The following is a 25,020-nucleotide window of genomic DNA, read 5'->3' as shown; positions in this document are numbered from 1 at the left end:
TACTAAAAATTCATGAAATCAACAAGTGTGAATGTCACCTTAGCAAAAACAGTAAAAAGACAAAACACTGAAATTGTAATTACTCAAATGCCAGCTCTAATCTCCCCAGCAAAAAAGAACATTTAAAAAAAAAACATTTTTATCATCTTATTTGTTGTCTTATTGTCTTATTTTAAAGGCAGTGCATTTTACTGCAAGTGAATCTACATTCAATCTTGTACATTCCTTTGTTTCTATCCTAATAAATATGTATAATCTGTACTAGATAAAATGAGTTTTTTAAAAAGTGTTTTATGAACAGACTTTCTTAAGGTTCTTTAAAAAGAAATTTTAATTTTAATTTATTGTCATTTTTAATCTAAAAAAAGCAACTTCATAACAATATATAATGTCATAGCCAACACCTACATCCTATAAAATATTTAATATTGCAATTTCAGACATTTAAAAACCTTTCTTGTACTAACCATTCTCTAAGATCCCATTCAATATGACATTCATGAATCCCATGAGATTTTTTAAGACAGAGAGATAAATAAGACTAAATGAATATAATCACAATTTAATTGAATATAGTTTTTGTCAGCTATTCTCACTTTCCAAACTATAACATTAACAGTTATTATGGAAGTTAAAATGGAAAAAAGTAGCTTGAACCTAAACTCAGGGACTCTTCCACAAGAGCTGTATACTCACAAGTTGATGTTCCTGAGTTTAAATTATTTACTGGAAGCAATCATGTCCACAAAATTCCTCGTTTCACATGGGCCCTCCTTGGTCTACCATCACTCACACAACCTTTCCTCTTCTGAAGTTCACACCATTAAAATTGGTCACCCTCTACAATTCTTATACAAAGACTACCAATTCTTCATGCTTTCTCAATCTCCTATAGTGATAGTGCCTGGGTTCTGGCCATCTCATATTCAGAATATACTTTCTCCTTACCTTCACTTCTTAGTATTCTCTCTTCAAGATACAATTCAAACACCGCTTTCTCCATGTAGCACTTTGTGATTCTTCTCTTTCTAAATCTCATTGCTAATGACATCCCTACATCCCTCCTTTGTCCATGATTGAATTACCTTTTATTTATTTTGTACTTTACTCTGTATAGGTGTAAAACCCTTTGAAGAGTAGGGGCTGTTTTGACTTTTTTCCCCTTGTATCCCCAACATTTAGAATAGCATTTAATATTTTGCTTGTTGGATATACACACATAGAATTCCAAAGCTCTAACTATCCACAACTATCAGCAGCAAAATAGCAATAAGTTTTTACATGGTGCTCTGTCTCTCCTTCTGTGCCTAAATTTTTTTTTTACCGTTCTCTTCCTCCCAACTGCACCCCAACTCTACACTCTAAATAAACATTTGCTGGTCAAAATGAAAAGCAGTCTTTCTGAGCACATTGGCTCACTAGTAACATTGTGTCTGCTTTACTGCATCAAGAATTATCACCTACCTACACTTTTTTTTATCTTTGGTTTTCTGGTTATCAATAATAAGTAAGACAAACACAAGGAGAGAGTCCACTTATCTAGTGAACAGTAACTTTCCATTCTGATGTAAAATCAGGCAAATTCTACTCCAAGCTGACATATACACACAGCAATATAACATTATACAAATTCCAAATTTTTAGTCAGTAGTCAGTAATTAATAAATTTTTACTATTAAACACCTACTATGGGTTGTTTGACAGGTGATGAGAATAAAAAAGCTAAAGGATCTGCCAAAGATCTCACAATCTAGTGGGAGACACAATAAGCAATAAAATATGTACAAACAAGTTATATACAGGATAAGTAGGATATAATTAAGAGGGAAGGCACTAAAATTAATAGGAATTGGGAAAGACTCCCTGTGGAAGGTGGGATTTTAAAGGAAATTAGGAAAACCAGTAGGCAGAGATGAGTAAGAATAGCAATCCAGGCATGGAGAACAGTCAGAAAAAATGTCCAAAGTCAAGAGATCTTGAATAGTGGATAAACAAGGAGACTGGAAAACAGGCAGCTCTCATTATAGGCTCTTGCAAATGGTCCAAAAGTGAATTGCAACAGAAGTATGGCAGAGTCAAAGGAGAGAAGGGAGCAAGTGAGAAATGTTGAAAAGGTAAAATTGACACTCTTTGGCAATATACAGAGGGGAAGGAAAAGAGAAATAGGTAAGAGTTACAAGCCTAAAGGACTAGAAAAATGGTGGTGCACTCAACAGTGATAGGGAAAGTAAAGTAAAAGGAAAGAGATTATAAGGAGAAAGATCATGAATTCCACTTTGGACATACTGAGTTTAAAATGTCTAAAAAGATAAAATAGCTAGAGATGCAAGACTAGAAGTCAGAAGGATAGGTAGATCTGAGTATCATCAGCATAGAGATGGTAATTAAATCCACAAGAGCTGATGAGATCAACAAGTGGAGTACAGAGGAGGAAAAGAAGAGGGGCCCACGACAGAACCCCATGGGACAGCTACATACAGAGGACAAGATCTAGAGGAGGATCCAGCAAAGGAGACTGAGAACAGTCTCAGATATAGGTAGCAGGAAAACCCAGAGAAGAAAATATCGAAGAGAAGAGGTTAATCAACAATGCCAATAGCTACAGAGAGGACAAGGAAAATAAGAGTTGATAAATGGCCACTAGACTTTGTATTTAAGAGATAAGTACTTTGGGGGAAGCAGTTTCAAGTGGAATGATGAGATTGGAATCTGGATTGTAAAGGGTTAAAAAAAAAAACCCCAGAGGGGAGAAATTGGAGTACCCATTGTAAATGTCCTTTTCAAGATGTTCAGTGACAAAAGATGACAGATAGGATGATAGCAGGGATGTAAGGACAAAGAGAAGATTTGTTTAGGAATGTTATTTGACAGTGGACCTGTTTGTTGGCAGAAAGCAAAAAAAGCCAACAGACAGAGAAAGACTGAAGTGATAAGAGTAGGGAAAATGGGGCAATTTGTTAAAGAAAAGAAAAGATCACTAGACCAAATAGAGAGATTTACTTTAGTAAGGAATAAGGCCACCTCCTCAGGTGAGATATAGGTAAAGGAGGAGTCATTGACAGATAAGAGAAAGAAGGAGTTGTCAACAAATGGCCTCAATTTTTTTTTAGTAAAATATGAAGCAGAGTTCTCAGTTGAGAGTGTCAATAAAGGGAGAATCGTAGAAGGTTTGAAAAGGGATAAAAAGAACTATGAATGAACTACTATGAAAAAGAAAGGTGAAAATGACTGCTTACCAACAGTGCGGGCAAAGTTGAAAGCAAAATAAATTTGTAGTAAAATACAGTCAGAATGGTTACATGGTTTTCTCCATATTCATTCAGCAACACACAAACAGGAGTAAAGGTGGGAAATGATGGGAAGTAATCTAAAGCAGAGACTAAGTGCAAATAATCAGCAAAGTGATAAAAGAGCTAAGGATTTAAGAGGAGAGAACACTATTGAACTGAACTGGTCCAACAAGGGATCAAAATGTAAAAAAGAAAAGAGTGACTAGTCTAAGAAAAATTGTCTGGGAGAGAAACGAGGTCTAGAGTTTGGAGGTATTAATGAGAATAAAAAGTAAAGTGATAGAGGTAAAAAGTGAAGCGATTATGGTTGGATAAGGAGATTTCAAAATTCTTGAACATTAAGGTAGTACATTTGTGAGCAATGGCAAGATTGAGAATATGATCCTTTCTGCATGTGACTGAAGTAGAATGGAGAAGTAATTAATACGAAGTGAGTAAATAGGCTGAGAAACTGAGTAGGAAGGAGTTTGAGCGACAGCAAGTATATATAACGAATTCCCCAAGTAGGTGGGCAAGAGTTGGGGAAGAGTGAAAATTAGATAGCTACAGACTGAATTTATTGAAGAAGGAAGAGGATTAGATTTAGAGACAATAGTTACTAGGTTTTCAATTGGGTGGTAATTATGAATAGTGCAACCCTCAAAGAAGGAAATCTAGTTGAGCAATAGAGTTAGGGAGAGAACTTGGAAGCAGCAAATGGGAGCAAGGAGTATTCCAAAGCCCTAAACTCGACCACTAAAGCAAAAAGGAACAAGTGAAGGTGCAGCAGGCATGGGAAAGGATGTCCAAGGAAGCTGTTTTGTTGGGGAAAAGACAGGTTTCAGTAATAATTAGTAGACGGAAGAAATGAGAAAGCAAAAGATCTGAGACAAATGAGTTTATTGCCTATGCATTCCATAGGTCACAGTGAAATGATTGAGGAGATCAAAATACAAAATTGGGTGGTAAGGGATGGAGAATGGGGTTTGGATAGTGAGCTACAAGAGTTTGCATCCTTGACACGCAGAATATGACCAGGTATTAGAATATTTATCAGTGAGTAGGCATCACTAGTCTTCCCAAAGAAATATGGATATAAACCTGGAAGCCTAGATGGAAGGCAAATAATCCTGTTTTACTATTCAAATAAAACATAAAACTCTATTCCTTTTAGACTTTTCTATTAATAATCTAAACATGCTGAAATTTCCTTACAAAAGAGGAAATATTTTAATTATTAAAATACTAAGTCTATCTATATTATTCAGATGTAAATAATATGTGCATTTACTTAAAATATATTGTGTTTTTCATAATCAAATGCCATTAAAAAAATTTTCCCCTCCACAAGTCAACTTACCACTTTAGTAAAAAGAATGATGGTCTTTTCCAGTCTGTCTCTACATACATTATCTGTGCCTATACTTCTACCTATTAAAAGATAATTGAAAATTCAGTATGTAGTGTCATATTCTCTAAAAACGGTGATTTTTTTTTTTTTTGGACAGAATACTTACTTCAAGAGTAACACTGTCATGCATATTTGTTTAGGGGTTAGACAAGAATGAACTCTTTAGTGTAATTATATGAGCACTGAAGTAAAAAATAGTAATATTAAACCTTATGTTGCCAGAGTTATAACAGTGACAATAAATATAGAAAAACAAAATTGTTAGTAGGAAACACATGGAACCTAAATCCACGTTAAGGGAGAAAAAGGTTGCAACATAAGACACTAAGCACATCACATCACTTCCTAAAGATTCCTATATAGACCAAAGTTGAAGAGAAAGCCCAGATTGTATTTCTTGAACATTTTATGAAAATTACCTTCTAGATAATTTTTTAAAATCAAGATTATAAGTAATAATCATTTCTCTAAGTAATAACAATAAAAAGGTAATAATTTTTAAAAACTAAACTGAAATGAACTACTAAAAACCTGTATCAAAGCAGCATATAATGTTTGCTTAATTGAACTGAATCTGATACCAGAATAAGACCAAGTAATGAAGTAGAACAGTCTTATGTAAGAAGTCAATCACGATGATAATTCCTGGAGCATCAGGTACCAAAACTATTCATTAAAAAATACTGTAGTACAAAAGAGCAAATTGAAACTGCCTTGTATAAATGTATGGAGGCAGTTATATAAGATGAATGGGTATATGAATTAAAATGTAGGTATCTCACATATCTCACACACTTTAGATGAGGGCTTCTTAATCTGGGGTCTGTGCAAAGTTTTTATTTTAATATTTATTGATAACTGTATTTCAATTTAATTGGTTTCCTTTGTAAACATGTATTTCATGCATTTCCAAAACATTCTGAAAAGAGTATGGTGAGTAGGCTTCAGTAGACTGCTAAAGGGGATCAAGGGGGAAAAAAAAAGATGAAAAACCCTGGGGCTGGATGCTATGACAAGATGGCTTCTGACTGGTTGCATTACTAAATATACTTATGCAGATTAAACATGTGCTACTGCAGAATGACAAGGAAATTCAACTTAGTCATGTACTTGTGTTCATTTTTATAATTACCAGCTAAAGCAACAAGTTCTCATGCTTTCAGGTTCCTAGGCTCAATAACTCCTAGGAAGTGTCTCATATTCTAACATAATTAAGTAAAGTGTTTAAAGAGAGCTCACTAACTAAACAGCACTCTGCTAGGTACTATGATATATTAAAAAAAAAAAAAGATTAAGGCATGGTCCTGCCAAGAAGAAACTTTTAATTCAATAAAGATAAAACCATACCCAACACTATAAGGAATATGAAACTGAAATGCTATATTGTGTGAAACTGCATTCAAGTGGTATATATTACAATTCAGCAGAGGAAAGAAAAGAAATTACTCAAAGAAGTTATAAAGGAGGAAACAGGACTTAAATTGGTCCTTGAAGCACAAACAGGGTTGGATAAGCAAAAGAGAAGGCATTCACTGAATGCTATGACGGGAATAAGAAAATGAATATTCAGAGGCATTTTTGTGAGAGTTTTACACTATACCAGAGATCACATACTGGCAAATACTAGGAAATTTGGATAAATAGGTAGGTTGGAACCACAGTGTATTTAAAAAAAAAAATTTAGAGTGGATATGATAGGCGTTTAAGAAACCATTCAAGGCTGCTAGACAAGGAACAAGTGAAAAGTAGTAGCACAAAAAAGGCTATGTTGGACATATGAGAAAGAAAAAGATTATAATCAGGGAGGTGTAAATGAAGCAGTAATCCAAGTAACAAGGGCCTAGACTATGAGTGATGACAACAGAAATGGAAAAGAAGAGATGAATATAAAGATATTAAGGAAAGGTTTCTCTGTATCTGAATTCTAAGTAGGTATGTAGGAAGAAAATTTAGTTACTTAGTTCATCTGAAATTTGAAAATATAGGATAAGCCTCTCTATTGTATCCAGGGCATGCACAAATGTATATTGTGAGAGAGAGAGAGAAAGAGAGAGAAAGAGACAGAGTGTGTGTGTGTACATACTACGCTCCAGATATGGGAACACTACAAATTTTACTCCTCTTTATGTTTGTTTATGGATACTTGAAGTACATAAATGTACAAAGAGTTTTCCCTTTTTATTAAACTGGCACTATGCAATTTGACTCCCCAGAATGTAGGCAACAGAATCCTCCTGTCAACTATGGTTCTGGCAGGTTGGTAGGAGTACAAGCAAAAGGAGCAGTACTAGAATGGCTCCTGCCAGGAATCCTCTGCTTTTGGCACTGCAGGCTCTTTGACTGTATAAACCCTAAGCATGAACTTGTTCAGTTTGGGGGAGTAGAGCCTCAGAGTGGGCAGGACCACACCAAACTCTCCAAGGAAGGGGAATGTCTGCAGAATGCCTACTTAAAATAAGCAAAAACTGACCATACATTATATATACAAGCATACATATATATAGATATATCTATAAATATATAGATATTTTAGGAATTTTTGGGTTAATGACGAACATGGCAAATTCATTATGCCATTATGATAACCCCTCAGAAGAAGACCTCATTAGAGACAGCACTTTAAATAAGAATTATCAAGAATACTTACTACATTCCAAAAATTGTTTTAGACGCTCAAAAATTCCATGTAGAAAACCCTAGAGAGAAAAAGAAAAACATTTAATGTAATATACATACAAATATCCATACACATACACACATACACACACACACACAAAGATAGATATCTTTTCACTAAAAAATTTTATCCAATAATTTACTGTTGTAGTTTCTCAATTAGAGGGTATCCAGGTCTTCAGGGGAACAAGGAATAATTACTAATTATAAGATCTAGATTATATTAAAAAGTAAAACTAAGAAAAATCAAATAAAGATTAAAAAATATTGGATTCTAAATTTTCTTCCTGATCAAATAAATAAATAAAATATATCAGAGCTCAATAAATCAAATCACTGAAGTTATAAAAAATATAAATCATGTGAAAAGCTTATTAGGTAAACATTAAGCACAATATTCTAAACATGTATGATACTAAAAAAAAATTTGTTTAAACATATAATGCCCCCAAGAACCTATAATCTAATATAAATGTTAAAGATAAAAACATGCATAAATTTAGGATAAATAAATGAACCTGAGTACTATACAGAGTAATAAAGAGATTTCCATGTATCTTTATCAAGGCGAGGTTAAACACTACTCTCCAACCTAGAGCTAGGTTTTCTGTTAATTGAATAAGAGGCTGAAAATTATGAGTGTGCTAAGCTGAAGTCAGGAAAGAAGAAAGGGAAAAACATTCTCATTATTAAACTAAGCTAGCAAAGAGAAAAGGAAAAAGGCACTGAATCAGTGAATAGACAATGAAAGGAAAAGAGGAAGACCAGTAAAAATCAGATGTTGAAATAATCTAAGTGAACAATTTTACCTAACTGGTGTGAACTCTGCTCCTGACTATAGTACACTCAAAGTCTTGTGCCTACTGTTCACCAAGAAAATCAGTGTTTCCAGATATGCCCTTCCCTTTTAAGCCATCTTCAAAGCAAAAAAAAATTTAAAGGGGGTTTAAAAAAATGAGGAAAGAAAAATGATTTTCACACTTAATAATTATATACTAGAAACAAGTGTTCTATGACGAAATGACATAAACATCTAATCTTGCTTTATCACACTACTGACAAAGGATCTAATGTCCATTACAAAGAAATATAAAGTAACCAGACTTAATCAACTAAAATCACGAAAATAAAGCTTTCTGAAACACATGAGGAAGTACTTATTATAAACAGTGATCTAAAGTAGCCAATCACAATTAAATTTAATATTCAGCAACTCAACAAATATGCATTAAATATCTCTTAGGGTTAAGCAATGAGATTTTTAAAAGATACAAAAATACAAAAACAAAACTCAAAAAAAAAATGACCATCAAAGAGTTTATAAATATAGTTTATAAAAGGGAGAATATACAAATTGGAATAAGATTAAATTCATAGAAATTAATCAGTATAGTATCTAATTAGCATCTATTTGGGGACAATTAAACATCAGATAACACTGGAATTTGAGATGGACCCTGGAGGAAGATATAGGCAGAGATGTGAAAAGAATCTATTCCAGGGCATGAAGAGGAAAGAAAGGAAGATGAAATAATAAAAAGAAATTAGTATGTTTTATTCAGATATAAATTTCATGAAGAAAAATGTTATTTGTCAAGGTTAAAAGATAGACTAGAGCCAAGTTGTGAATGGTCCTGAATTGCATCATAATAGGAAGTCAAAGAAAACTTTTGATAATGGATGAAAAGAGTTGGAAAGGCAGATATGTAGTAAGCACTAGTATCTTTTTAAGAATACTTTCTTTGCAAATCTTAGTCTAGCAATTTCCATTTCACTGATAAGAAATAAACTAACTTATACAACTAGATGTATGGTGGATCTACTATTTGGTAATCCTGTAAGAAAGGAACTGAGGCTAATCTGGCTTAACTTGTTTTTAATGAAGCCAACCTCGTTGTTTTATAACCATTTCCCTATCTAAATGTTCACCAACAATCTCTTTAATGACCTGATCTAGAATTTACCCAAGAACTGAAGTTAATGCAAGTAGAAATTTCCATGAATTGATGCAGAACGAAACAAAAAGAACCAAGAAAACAAAAAACACATTAAACACAATAATATAAAGGAAAACACTTAAAAGCATAAGAATTTACATCAGTTAAAATGACCAATCTTGATCACAAAAAGTTCATAATGTGTAATGACCGCGTATTTAAAATCAGCCGGAGTCAGGAATTCAGGTTAAGGGAAAAATCTTCAATATTTATTGAAGTGAAGAGGTGAATAAAGATTGCAATAGCAAATATAGGCAAGAAAGATTGCGATAGCAAATATAGGCAGTTGCGATAGCAAAGGAAGCCAGCTAAGAGAGAGCGACGCGAGCCGAGCCAACCGTGGCAATGGCAATCCCAAAAGCCTCTCCTCCCCTTCCTTTTCCACTCCCCTGCCTCCACCCACCAAAATCGTCATTTCCTATACAACACATCAGGACTTGCACAAAGAGTGGGTGGGGGCCATTCTTTCTCCAAGCTTATATATTAATAGAGTATGGTCCAATTACTATTTAGCCTCATGTGCTTGGGACCTCAGTGCATCAACTCAAGCCTCAGCCCATTATAATAATGAAATATAGCAATTAGACTACTTCAATAGGAAAGAAACTTAATAAATGCATAATAAAAAAAGTGAATAAACTCTGCTCTACATGAAGAAGTGCTGGACTTGAGGTGAAAAACAGACATATGCCATCAGACATTCTCAGTGTGTAAGTCTGCTTTGATTGTACCTTTCTAAAATATTTGGGGATGAAGGAATACACACACACACACACACACACACACACACACACACACACACATTTTATACTACATATTTATAATATATAATTAATCTTAATTTGCAGCATTTCATATATTATTAAGGTTGTGTTGTTATAATATTTGTAGCAATACATTAAGTGACTACATTATTAACACTAATATATTACATATTAATATTGTTAATTATAATTATTTACATGCACACATACACACATATAGGTATGACCATGTCTAATAGCATATTTTTTTGTTTTATAACTCTAGCTCAGCACCTCTCTATGCAGAATAGAAAGGTACATTCACTTTTGTTATGTATTTATATTATACAAATATTATACACAGATATACACATATATGTACATGTGTATTTAATCTACAAGTCCATTCAAGCACATGATTATAATGGGGAGAAGCACTAATGAAATATTCATTTAAAAATGAAAAAGGAAAAAAAAGAAAAAACACCCCCAAAATATTAATCTGAAAGCAAAAATGGGGGAGATTTGACTAGGAGTCAAGTCACCTTCAAAGGGAAGTTTCCAAAAGAAAAATACTTTGTCTCTTTACAATCTACTATGTGTTGAGTCAAAAGCCGATTAAGAAAAGACAACATTTTTTAGACTCTGGAAATACACTAGAAGAAAAAAATCAGCAAGGGAGAGAAGCGACACAGGCAGACACAGACACAAAAATTAAAAATATTATCAAAATGGGATGGTAGCCAACTAAAAGCAACTATATATGGCTTAAATATAAACAATTCCTGATTGACCATTTTAATCTTGGCAGAAATAATCTCTAACAAAAACTAATTTGAAAGAAGGTTTTGAAAAGCAAATTTGTGTTGTTTATATATTTATCAAGGGGGAAAGGAGAAAGTTTTAATTCTGTTTGAAATGTTTTCCTATTTTCTGAAATGACACTAAGGGATGGTAAGGGGCATCAGCCCAGAGGCATGCTAAATAACAGAAAAATTAACTTGTCTTAATGAAAAAACTCCAATTGGAAGGTAAAAATGTAGAAGTTACTTCACAAGGCTGAATCTTCTTTAAGTTACAAGAATAGCATGGCTTGTAAAAACACAGATCTAAGTTTTGTAAAGCAAAAACAATCACCCCATTTTAACTGATTTCTTTTTAATAGTTCAACATATAATCTTTACAAATGACTAATACATTACAATTTGTTACATTGCTAAGCTATTTAAAATGAATACTGAATATATAGAAACAATTCTTTTATCTTTATTATAACAGAATGATCTTGCTCTACACACTTTTTGTTGCATAAATGAATGTTCCAAATAAGACAACTGAAGCACCAAAAATTTTATGTTAATGATTTTTCGTAGACATTTGCCTCAATCACATGGAGTATAATTGAAAATACTCATGATAACTCAAAATAACCACAAATACCAAGTCTAGTTAAGACAAAACACAGAGCAATGCATACAAATTGTAAAAAGGTAAATTCAAATTTAATACCAGAAAAAACTTAAATAATCAGAGCTGAGCTAAGAGTAGCAGCACATCAGCTGCATTAGGGCCCTCTACTGGGAGGTCTTCGTCTTCCTAACCATTACTTTAATGGAGGTGGGCTAATGAGCCTCTAAAATCTCTTCCATTTCTACTGTTCTGTGATTCTTTTCACTTCACTGTGTCATACAGGGAGTCCTCAGGAGTTACTTCAGCACATTCACTTAATTTCTTCTATCTATGGAAGTTATTTCTAGCAGTTGGTAATTCTCCCTGAACCATCTGAGTCTCAATTCTCAGAATGTTTAGGAATAGCAAATATAGTATCTATATAGCCAACTCAATAATCTAGATAGAATAGAAGAATTCCAAAAGAAACAACAAAACCAAGCTTAAGTGACTAATGAATTTTCCACACATAATAAGGAACTGAGAACCTCTCACACAAAAATATAAAAAGTGGAATAACTTTCCCAGTAGGGAAAGATATGTTAATTTTATTAAATTATTTTTCTTATAAGCACTTTTGTTTACTCTCCAGGTTCATAGCAACATATATGGGTTACTTTAGTTAGAACCAATGAACAGATAAATTTAATAATTTAACAGTAGTTCCCACAAAAGTGAACAAAATTTTTCCCCTTTTGTTAATTTAATCTTGTACAGACACATAACCAAGAGAAGGATACAGATGGTAAATATGTTCTTTAATTTTAGGCTTATTTTAACCAGTTCTTCAAAAGCTAAAAAAAAAATTGTGTTTGAACAAATAATCCCACTTAGATATGCATGACTTTTTTTTCCCTTTCAAATAACATTTTTAAACTGTCAGACAGATGAAACAGCAAAGATATATCTGGTAACATTACAATAGCAACCAAATTCAAGGGACTGCCACAGTAACAATTTCTGTGGTAACAACCAATCATAAGAAATGCTACACCAATCCTGTTTTTTTCTGTTCTAAATGGTATTTATTACATACAAAATATGCCCATAAAATGGCACACATTATATTACATTGTGGCATATATAGGATAGCATAATTTTTAAATAAAAGATTATCTTAGAATTAAGAGATAGTATTAAGACAGTCATAAAATCAACTAAAAAAATTAAACATTTCCCAAAAGTCAGAGAATTGATGTAACTTACCATCACTTCCATATTTTTGTGAGGTTCTACAAATCCATGAACAGTTAGTTTACGAAGCACTGAAAAGTACGAGCAAATTTTCATTCTAAGTACTATCAAAATAATTATGATTGCAAAAAATAAATATTTACAATGATAAATATATATATATGTGTGTGTGTATATATATGATACCCTAGACATTGCATTATGTAAAAAATGAGGCAATTCAGGCACAAACAGGATAAATGATTTGGATAAGGTCACATTTACTTAATAAAAGAGTCAGATTAACAGTTCAGATCTTCTTACCAAGGCCAATCAATCTATTATACTATATTTCTTCTAAAAAAGAAATTACTCTAAATTTAGGTCCATTTTATTCTCATTAGTTTTGTGTCCATTCCATAAATACTTCACAAAATGAAACTATTTATAGAGGACAATCTAAATGTCAGGTTAATACAAGATCTAAAATCACCTCTGGGTACAAAATTCAGTAAATTCAGTAATAATGCTTTTACAGTGACAAAATTATCCATAAACAAAAGTAGATTAAGGCCCAAAGAACATTAAGGTACATGCAATAATCCAAAGTGGTAGAGGCAGGAATTAATGAAATTTCAAATGATTTGTACTGAAGTTAACACTATTTGCTACAGTATTCCCTTAAAGTAAATCTGTGATAAAAACATACTGCCAAATACAAGACTTTAGTAGATAAGAGGAAAATCAATGAATAAAGTATATATGTGTCATTATATGGTTACTTGATAAATCATGAATAATTCCTTGATTTTCAAAAGGTTATCATATAGTAACAATTAAAAACCCAGAGATCAATTTTTAATGGAAATAACTATGACTATGCTCATTAGATCAAAATGAATCCCGTCTACCTAAACTGAGGCTAGAAAATTCAAAGAGAAAACAAAGAAAATCTTACTTCTTTTGTAAAGTAGAATTTATTGCAATTTAAACATTTAATTCTTAAATTCATTAAGATAACCAATAGTAGATCACATTATTAGTAAAGATAATATTATATTCATTTTTTAAAAAATGTAATACTATATTTTGTGTTATCTTAAAGAAATATGCCAGGATAAGACAAACTTATATTTAAAATTCATCAATCACTAAAAATGTATAGAAAAATTAAGATATGAAAGCATTTTAAAATGATGTTCCTCTTTTAGAGATTAAACCAAAGATAATAAATAATTTTTCTAACACTATAAAAATTGGAACTTATTCCTGCTTCAAAAGAGCAGCATGTATAATGTTAAAATTATCTACAAAATGGAAGCATCCAAAATCATGATTAAATGTCCTAAAACTTGGGCAAACAGTTTTCAAGCCAGTTAAAAATCTCAAGAGGGACAGTACCAATCATAGTTGGGCTGCCAGAGCATTATGAAAAGAAAGAATTCCCCCACGTGACAACTTCAAAACACTACTATTCTCATTTGCTCTACAAACAAAAGCGCTTGTATTGATCCTTATTTTTCCCTAAAAAAAGATGTCCAAAATTGGTAACATCATTTGGAGAAAATGTTTCCTTTCTCCAACATCACTAAAAATCCAAACATGACCCCAGAAAGGGATGAAAAATGTAAATGTATAATTTTAAGTATTTTCAAGTAACGGAATCACAGGACATAGACATATTGACACAGGAATGGGTGTGTGTGTGTGTGTGTGTGTGTGTGTGTGTGTGTGGAGGAGGAAGTAATATTTTAAAGAAACCAAAGAACTTTCTTAGATACCGATACAGTAGTTACTATGTGCAAATACCTAAAGCTAATTCTAAATAAAATAACTAGGAGAAGGATAATTAAGAACAAAGATAGGAACAAATTCAAAGAATAAAAGTAGGGAAAAAAAAGTATATACTAACAGAAAAGAGGAAATGCATTTAAAGACCTTGAATATACAAATGAGTATCGATAAACAGGAGAGAGATTGGCAAGGAACTCCTAAAAGCAGGAGTATTAGAAAGCAAGCTGATTTGCAGACCAAAGTATCTGAAACCAAAGAGAGCTAGACCTGAAATTCAAAAAAGGAACAGCCCCACTTTTTCAGAGGATTATGTGCCACATGAATAAAAACTCAAAACAGGCCTGACAGGGTTAGCTGCCAAATAAAAAGATTTTGAGGGGAGAAAAAGACTTTAGTCCAGAAGCTTTCTGAAAGTGACTATTAATATAAAAACAAACAAAAAACAACAACAACAATTCTTTAAAAAAAAAAAAAAAGTTTTAACCATACACTTGAATATACTATATGTGCTAGACTAAAAATGGGAGAAGATGGTAGAAAAAAGAATATGGATTAAAAAAATGAACTCAGAATCCCTTATCCTAAAATCCTCCAAAGTAACAAAAAGACTAGTTATTGTCTAGTCAGCTTGATTTATAGTATTATTATAGCTTTAAGAGTTCTTCACTAGGGTTTCTTCTGGTTTTGGAAAATCATTTTTACATTCAAGGTCTTTAAATGAGGTCTGTTTTCTGTTAACATGTACCTTTCCAATGTGTCTATGTCCTGTGATTCTGTTACTTGAAAATACTTAAAATTATACATTTACATTTTTCATCCCTTTCTGGGGTCATGTTTGGATTTTTAGTGATGTTGGAGAAAGGGAAACATTTTCTCCAAATGATGTTATTAATTTAGGACATCTTTTTTTAGGGAAAAATAAGGATCAATACAAGCACTTTTGTTTGTGGAGCAAATGAGAATAGTAGTATTTTGAAGTTGTCACATGGGGGATTTTCTCTTTTCATAATGCTCCTTGTACCTTTTTTATTCTTCCTATTTCTTCCTGTCCTTGTTCTTGACTATTTCTTCTAGTGTTTTATTTAGAATTAGTTTTTAGATATTCACATATATTAGTTTTATATCTTTGCCAAAGAGATTCCTCCATTCTGTTTCAGAGTCACATCTGAGGGATGTGCTATTTTAAAATAAATAATAAATATGAATAATGTTTAACTGTACCTTTCAATGATAGTAGTGTTCTTTCCAATGAATTTAAAATAGCAGCTTCATCTCCAGTAGAAATATGTTGCAGGAATGTATCCATATGATGATTCCACAGGGAACAGGCAAAACTATAAATTCCAGATGCTAACTGCAAAGAAACAAATTTATTCACAATTCATTGGGTCATTAACAGAGATCTACAAAATGTTTGGCTTTTTAATTCCAAAAACCATGAGAATACACTTTTACTGAGACTATATGAGCAATGTTCATGTATCATCCATGGAATTAAAGTTGTTATGATCAGTTAAAATATTATAATCTACTACAAATCAAACAATCTTCTTACAATTCCAGTGTCCTTACAACACCAGTATACTTGCCTGGTATAACTTAAAAGTCTCTGTAGTACAAAGCACACTACTATATTAATAAACTTCCTAATGTGCTCAAGTACACGTAGAAGCTCTCCTCTCAACTCCTGACTTCACAGGCACTTAATGCTCAACAAAATTTATCTTTTAGAAATGTGTTCCCTTTGTGATATGTCTCCAGCTGTTTCCCCTTGTCCTCACATTCCCTCTTCATCATTCCCTCTCTGATGCTGCTACAGAGCTCTGCTCCCAGAAACCTACTCAACTCCTAATGTCACTAATTCTTTCAGAGCCCTACAGCTTTTTCTTGATGGCCCCATGTTTCAATCTCAGCTTTAGAAATTCTATATTCTTCTTGGGGAGGGAAAAGGGAAGAAAGGAAGAAAAAGTTGGAACTCAAAATATTATAAAAATGAATGTTGAAAACTATCTTTACATATAATTGGAAAAAATAAAATACTATAAAGTGCCGAGAAAAAAAACGAAAATACTCTCTATGAAAGCTGGGAAACACTTTCAAAAATATACATAGGGGAGGGGGAAGATGAATGGGATCAAATTTAGAAGACAATATATAATATAGAGAAAATGTGTGGCAAAAGAATAACTTAAGACTTTTGGCACTCCCAAGTCCTTTATCTCCTGATATAGTTTTTACATCGTAAGCTTCTGTTAGGCTCTGAAAGTCTGTGCCTTTTTAGCATCCATAACAGGAACATAAACCTTTAATGTATACTGCAAAAGTTTCCACTTACAATACCTTTTCCAGAAAAGCAATCTACTTTTGAGTCCCAAGACTTATGTGTACTTACACGAAATATACAAATATAGAACTATTCAAAGTAAGTCCTCCAAGTCCAAAGTACTTACAAGAAATATACAAATACAGAACTATTCAAAGTCCTCAAAGTCTAAAGTCTAGTTAAAATAAGCTTGCAATGGTACTCATTATATGAATCAATAAAGAATTACTATACATTTATCAGTCATCCAAAATATAAAAATAAACCTTTAATAAATAAATCTTACCATTTGAAAAGTCAAGATAAAGGGAAATTTGTTCACCAAACAAAAATATGCCATTAATGTTCTAACAAAATCTGAGAATTGATTGAATTTCAAAATCAGAACTTAGATCTCTAATTAAGTCATCTCATTTTGGACTACACAGCTTTAAGCACATGGATCAAGAGAGGAAATCCTGTATTCAAATTCTCATAAGACTCATGATTTAATGTAGAACTTGGAACAAATAACTTTAAACTAACAATTCTCCAAAAGTAAAAGTTTTCCAAAAAAACCTGTCATTCACTTCTCTTAGAGAAATTCTCCTTCTACACCAGAATTTTCCTATGTCCGATATTTATCAAAATACAAATTATCAGCTTCTATTGAGCTATTTTGACTGATATTCATGGGGTGGAAATGAGTCTTTTTTAGCACTTCGGTTTTTAAAAGTGAAAGAACAAATGAATAATATACATTTCACTCGATTTCAATTTAAACTGCTTACAAAAATCATGCAGAGGATTGTGTAATATTTTAATGTTAGAAGACTTCCATTTTAAGAAGTTTCATTATAAGGAAGCCTTTTCTGATTCCTAATTAATGTTTACAAATTATTTAAATGAAAAGTGTTATGTAGCAGGTGCTTTTGTATGCCTTTTTCTACTTAAGATACTATTATATCATTTGCCTATAGTACCTGTAGAAGATATATTTATTATAATTTGATATGCTTTTCACAATGTTTCACAATGTTTAGCTGCTTGATTTCTCATTATTGTTTAGATGTGGATTTTGTGCATATAGATGCTTAAACATATTTGGATGTAGGATTTGAATTTTTACTAGGTAGTGAAGGGCAAAAATAACAATCCTAGTCAAAAAGTCAGGGATGAGGGAAGAAGGAAGGAAAGGAAGAAGGAAAAACAAAAAGTGATCTTCCTACCTTACCCATGCTTTAGGTTCATACAGGGGCTACTCATCCCCACTATTAATCAACACAGGATCTTTGACCTGCTCAAACTCCTATTTCCTAAGTTGGTTCAGCCTTCTTAGACAAACAATGTGGTGACCCCCTACTCCCTACGGCTCAAAGTTTTAAGGCTTAGTGTGGATACCAATTAGCATAGTCCACTGCAAATGAGAACTCCCTAGTTCAAGAGATGTACCAGCTAAAATTAAAAGCTTGTGCCACAATCTCCAGTCTATGTAATTTGAAAGAAGACTCTGAAATAGCTTATGAAATACTCTGAATTACTTGTAAATAAGCACAAGAAACTCACTAATATCTATTGTTAAAAATACTCCTTAGCAAAGTAATTTTAAGAAAAGACATGACATAAAATGAACACTAGACTCAAGTGCATCAAGAGATTTGGATTCTACTCTTGGCCCCATCATTAATCAGCTTAATGAATGATGAACTTACTTTATTGATGAAGAAAAACAATTATTATAATTATATTCAAGATTAAGTGAATATTTAATTCCTTTTTTTCTTTATAAAAGCTTTTTATTTTTCAAAACATATGTAAGGATAATTCTTCAACATTAACTCTCGCAAAACCTTGTATTCCAATCCCCCCATCTTTTCCCACCCCTTCCCTTAGATGGCAAATAGTCCAATATATGTTAAACATGGTAGAAATGTTAAATCCAATATATGCATTCATAGTAACTCCCTCTTTCTTCCTGTAGATTTGTAGTTACAAGACTCTGATTCAAATTATAGCCTTGCTGCCTGCTATCTACATAAGCTTAGGCAAGGCATTTAATCTGTTGGGAAGTGTTTCCTCATTTATAAAATGAGAAGTTTCAAAACTATGATTCTGTGATCTGTAGTAATAAGAACACTATCCACCTGAAACTGTTGTTTTTGAAATTTGTCTTCCTTAATTTGGAACTATGTTCAAAGAGTTATAACTGTGCATAACCTTTGATCTAGAAGTGCTACTACTAGGTCTATAGCCCAAGAAAATCATAAAGGAGGGAGAAGGACCCATATTTACAAAAATATTTATAGCAGCTCTTTTTGTGGTGGCAAGGAAATGGAAAATGGGTAGATGTCTATCAGTTGGGGAGATGGCTGGTTATGGCATATGAAAGTAATGGAATATTATTGTTCTATTTTAAAAAAAAAAGAATTTAGAAAGACCTGGAAAGATTTACACTTATTTATGCTAAGCAAAACAAACAGAACCAAGAACACAGTGTACAGAGTAACAGCAATATTATGCAGTGATCAACTTATGAAAGAATCGGTTATTCTCAGCAGTTCAGTAATCCAAAGCAATCCCAATAAATTCTAGATAGAAAATACCATCTGCATTTAGAGAGAGAACTTATAAAGAATAAATCAACATATGTCATGTTCACTTTTTCTTCTGTTTTTTTTTTTTAAATCTCATGGGCTTTATCCTTTTTGTTCTGATTTTTCTTTCCCAACATGAATCATAAAGAAATATCTATTTAAAAATTTAATGTTTATGTATAACCAGAAAAAATAAAATTAAAAAAAAATTTTAATCATATAAATAGAAATCTGTTTTCCCTAAAAAGTATCTGAATAATTTCAATGTGAGGGGAAGGAGGAATAGGTTAATTAAAATTTCTTGGAAGAAGTACTAGTTTCAAGTATGTAATTAATGGAGCAAGTGGCACAACATAAGCATAGCATAGTGGAGAAAAAACTATTTGGATAGGAATCAAAGCTCCATTAATTACTACTTCTATGATCTTAGACAGTCACTTAAATCTCTACAATCTTCAGTATCTTCATCTGTAAAATGAAGAATCTAAGGCCCTTTCAAATATATATAAAAAAGTTGTCTATCCTGACATATCTTTTAACACGCAAATGTTGCAATTTCCCATGTAGCTAGTTACTATTTACATAGATCAGAATCCACTAGGCTATCAATCTTTGCTGATTTCAGCTGCTCCGCTCTACCTAATTTGACAGCATTACAACAGCTGAACTTGAGGTTTCCCATTTGGCCAATTCCAGATCAAAAGCATGTTTTCCTAAATCTTAGGCTTCTATTCCCTATAATTTGTTACCTCCACAGTTTCCCATTTGCTTTTTAGGTTAACAAACCAAAGAAAACCAGTATATTTACAAATCTATTCCTCTAAGTCTCTATTTCTCACCTACTTTCTGATTTAAGAGAACTCATTAATCTTATAATAAAGGGACAAAAGAAGCCCTAAAATGAAGCTTAAATGGACTTCTCTGGACTCCAAAAGAAATCTGCAATAAATAACCCCATTTATCAAATACAGTTTTATGAGTTTCTAGAAGTTCCATGTCGTTAAACAAAAGAAATTTTCTAGAAGCTTCTACAAGATATATGTTGTTAAGCAAAAGGAAACTTGTAAGGTAGAAACACTAGACCCAGTCATTCTTTAAACTGCTCTTCCCTAATCAAGAATAACCATTGTCCAATCTCTCTTAAGCAATGGACTTTGGAAAGCATGGCCCATTCTATAGACTATTTCTCTCTAGAGACCACTTAAGTTTCAAATTTCCATTAGCAAATTAAGTTGTATAAAGATGTAACTTTGAAAACTTGAAGGGAGCCTCAGCTATTAATAAAAGAGACTAAAATCAGGAAAATACAGATAGCATGAACAGTTAACAAACATAAAATAAACAAGCAGAAAATTATTCCTTAAAAACAACTCTCATTAGTTTGGAGTAATAACTAACAAATAAATAACAGAATAACTAAAAAACAAATGACTAATAAAAAACAGATTGAAGAAAATATGCTAAGCATATTGGAAAGCCAAACACTTGCTGCAAGGTGCAATAGGATAAACAAGCTGCAATATGGAAAAATAAAAATAACCTTGAAGACTCTTTTGGATTGTTTTTATTAACAGTTTAGGAAAAATATATTTTATCAGTTTTCATGGAATTTTGCTTTAATGTGGGAAATTTATCAATAATTTTTAGAAGAAAAAAAGGAACACAATTGGAATTGAGGCAGTTTATCACCACACTGGTTCTTTCTAATCAAAAGTCAAAGGACTAAGTTCAAATCCCATCTCTAAAGCTTACTTTCAGTAAATCATTTAACTTTCCTAAGGTTCATTTTCCTCTTCTGTAAAATGAGAGGGGCTGATATGATGGTCTCTAAGGTTCTTCCAGTTTTAAGTCTATGATCCTATGGAAGATGTGGGTTGAAGTTTCGGTTCCTATGCTTACCAGCAGTGTTCTAATCTCTGACCCTTAGTTCCCTCATCATTAAAGTGGGAAGGCAATCTACCTTAGTGGATGCTCTGAGGAAGATGCTTTGTAAATTTACTGGCAGTACTTAAGTTCAAGTTATTACTTCATTATTTGGTATAAAATGATAGAAATTCTAGAAGCCAAATACATTGTTGTGTTTTTACTTTTGTTTACTACATGGGATTACTGAAATTATAATCCTCAAATACCTGAAACCAGGAAAGAAAAATTTTGTTGATATGAACAAAATCTTTCATTGTAACAACAAAGCAAAGCAGCTATTAAATGGGAAGACATATTTCATTTGAAGGTTTTATGAATTACGATAATTTTAAAAATAACTTGGAGGTAGCAAAATATAATATAAATTTAGAATGAAAGACTTAGGTTCCAACCCAGATCTGTGACTCACTGCCTTGGACAAGTCACTGCATCTTTAAGCTAGTCATCTGAAAATGAATAGGCTATAATCTAAACTGAATGACAAAAATTATAAAGATCAACACTAGTCCCAAAGAAAGACTATGAGAAGATGCTTCCTCAGCAACTTTGCAGAGGTCAGAACACTCTGTAATATCAGATCTTTCCCATGTACTGATAATATATACCAAATTTCCTTTTCCTTTTTTCTGAAAAAATTATTATAAAATCTGTAACTTTGCAATGAGGAAGTAAAAGGATATGGGGGACATTTAATCAATTTGATAACAAAAGATATCACTAAAATTCTATTTTTAAAAATGAATGGCTAAAAATGTTTGTGGCAGCCCTGTTTGTAGTGGCTAGAAGCTGGAAAATGAAAGGATGTCCATCAATTGGAGAATGGTTGAGTAAATTGTGGTATATGAATGTTATGGAATATTATTGTTCTGTAAGGAATGACCAGCAGGATGAATACAGAGAGGACTGGCGAGACTTACATGAACTGATGCTAAGTGAAATGAGCAGAACCAGGAAATCATTATATACCTCAACAACGATACTGTTTGAGGATGTATTCTGATGGAAGTGGATCTCTTTGATAAAGAGAGCTTTAATTGATCAAAGATGGACAGAAGCAGCTACACCCAGAGAAAGAACAGTGGGAAATGAATATAAACTGCTTGCATTTTTGTTTTTCTTCCCGGGTTATTTATACCTTCTGAATTCAATTCTCCCTGTGCAACAAGAAGACTGTTCAGTTCTGCACACATATATTGTATCTAGGATATACTGTAACCCATTCAACATGTAAAGAACTGCTTGCCATCTGGGGGAAGTGGTGGAGGGAGGGAGGGGAAAAATCGGAACAGAAGTGAATGCAAGGAATAATGCTATAAAAAATTACCCTGGCATGCATTCTATCAATAAAAAGTTATTAAAAAAAAAATGAATGGCTAGACAAAATCACTTCTGAGACACTCTGTAGCTCAAAATCTATGTACCTAGGACCTACTTCTTTTGTCTTGATAAAGAGGTAGGGACAACATATGAAGTGAACTGCAACTATTAGTGTTAGTTGATTTGGCTTAACTGAAACAGAAGGCTAATTACAGGGGTTGAGGGGGAAAGGAGGAAGGTACACTGGGAAATGACTCTGATATTGACAACAAGGCATAAATAAAAACAAATGGAAAAAAAAAAAAAGGTAACCCTCAAAGAGATAATAAAAAAAAATCTGAATGTTTGCAAAATGTTTGTGAAAATGTAAATTTCATGACAAAGTTCCTAATATTACAAGTTCAAAAAAACTTAACAGCTTTCCTAGGATAATACATTCAAATTCCTTAAACAAGTAAAACAGAGGTCCTCAAACTATGACCCGCCGGCCAGATGCGGCAGCTGAGGACATTTAACCCCCTCACCCAGTGCTATGAAGTTTCTTTATTTAAAGGCCCACAAAACAAAGTTTTTGTTTTTACTATAGTCCAGCCCTCCAACAGTCTGAGGGATAGTGAACTGGCCCTCTATTTAAAAAGTTTGAGGATCCCTGAAGTAAAATGTTCAAATCTATCCTCAGACAATTACTAATTCTGTGATTCTAGACAAATGACAACTTCTGTCTGTCTCAGTTTTCTCATGTATAAAAGGAGAATAAAACAGGGTTGCTGTTAAGGATTAAATAAAATATTTCCAAAGTGCTTTAAAATCTTAAATCACTATAGAAAAGCTAGCTATTATTAGAAAAGTAATGTTTTGTCCTGGAAAAGATACTAAAACAGAAGTTAGGAGACTAAGGGTATGGGTAGTTTGGGGAATTTTGTGATTCTATTTAAAGAAGTGATTTATGAAGGTGGAACAACAAAATTCTCAAGTATTAACTGAATTTTCTGGAAAAATTATTGATTTGTACATAAAACATTCTTTAATTATTATGTTCGGTTATCATGGAATTGAACAGCTAGAAGACAGCTTAGATATAAAATACACCAGTTCAAAAAAGGAGATTCAGAAACTTAGTGATCATTCAGACAGGGTCAGAGATTGCAGATCTCTGATTCCTAATACATTCTCATTTTCATTCTACCATATCGCCAATTATTCTCTGACACATAAACAGTGGTTTTTACTAATATAACAAATAATGATCCTATTAAAAACTCTCTGTTAATTCTGCTGCTTCCAAAAAATGAACTTAATATATTAACATAATGAAAATCACAAAGACAATTTATGAGAGGCAATGTAATATGAAGAGTCTTTAACCTAGAGGAACCAAGAGGCCTCAGTTCAAATCCTGACTAGCTAAACTGTGTCACAAAGCATAATTCATTTAGTCTTTCTCAGTCTGATTTTCTCCTAAGCAAAATGGAAATATCAACAAATACCTACATACTTCACAAAAATCTTGTAAGATCAAATGAGATGATGTTTTAGAGTATTATGACTGTCTTAAAAAAATAACAACCCATGATAGCATTAAACCTCTACCACCTTAAAGCAGAGAAAAAAGTCAAGAAACATAAGGTGCAAACATTGAGACAAATAGGACCTTGCACATAGCACACATCTTAATAAATTATTTAATTGCTGATGACTGATAATTTCCTTTTTCATTAATTTTTCTTTAGTTTGAACTTAAATATTAAAAACAGCCTATCACATAAAGCTTGGTTTTCTTTTTCAATCAATAATGAATTCAACATGTAACTTTTAAAGCTATCCTGCTTGTGATTCTTTCTGGTCTTCTTTTCATTTTTAAATGTTTCAATGACCACTTTTTCTTCCAATTCTTTTTTTTAACTATCTTATCTCAATCACATCCCACCTGATAGCCATAGAAATTTAAAAAATAAAAAGAAAAACAAAAACAAAACCCTTAAGACAATTATAAATAGTCAAGCAAAACAAATTCTGACTGCAGGCCATGCCACAAAATGTACAGCTTACTCTGCTAATTCCACTTAAAATAATTATATATTTTTTACTTATACTTTACTTTTTACTTTTATTGCACTCAAGAAAATTAACATTTAAGGGATCTTACATACAATGTTACATAAAGAACATACAGTTGTTCTGAACAAGATAAATTTCAAATATTTGTTTTATGCATAACTAGCGTAAGACATTTAGCAAGCTAGTTACGCTATTTCAAAAAATGCAAAGGACAATCAGGTTTTAGAACTAAGAGCTTAACAGCTTAACAGCTTTTTTTTTTTTTTTTTACTCCAAAATGATTGCTAGGCTACTTGTTAAAGAAACAAGCA

The 25,020-nt window shown here is 32.3% G+C and overlaps 1 protein-coding gene across 2 annotated transcripts in view; it reads right to left on the bottom strand.

Moving 5' to 3' along the window:
• IPO11 (importin 11) overlaps nt 1-25,020 on the bottom strand; it is a 200,506-nt gene that overhangs the window by 149,139 nt on the left and 26,347 nt on the right. For both annotated transcript variants that reach the window (XM_051991179.1, XM_051991173.1), the window contains exons 6-9: nt 15,734-15,866; nt 12,752-12,810; nt 7,328-7,376; nt 4,630-4,700 (exon numbers count right to left, since the gene is read on the bottom strand). In XM_051991179.1, the coding sequence (XP_051847139.1) occupies nt 4,630-4,700; nt 7,328-7,376; nt 12,752-12,810; nt 15,734-15,866 (312 nt within the window). The remainder of the gene's footprint in view (nt 1-4,629; nt 4,701-7,327; nt 7,377-12,751; nt 12,811-15,733; nt 15,867-25,020) is intronic.

This window comes from Antechinus flavipes, chromosome 1, assembly GCF_016432865.1.
Source record: "Antechinus flavipes isolate AdamAnt ecotype Samford, QLD, Australia chromosome 1, AdamAnt_v2, whole genome shotgun sequence".
NCBI lineage: Eukaryota > Metazoa > Chordata > Mammalia > Dasyuromorphia > Dasyuridae > Antechinus > Antechinus flavipes.
The sequence above is the reverse complement of the archived record's forward strand: the minus strand, read 5'-3'. Positions and strand labels throughout refer to the sequence as shown.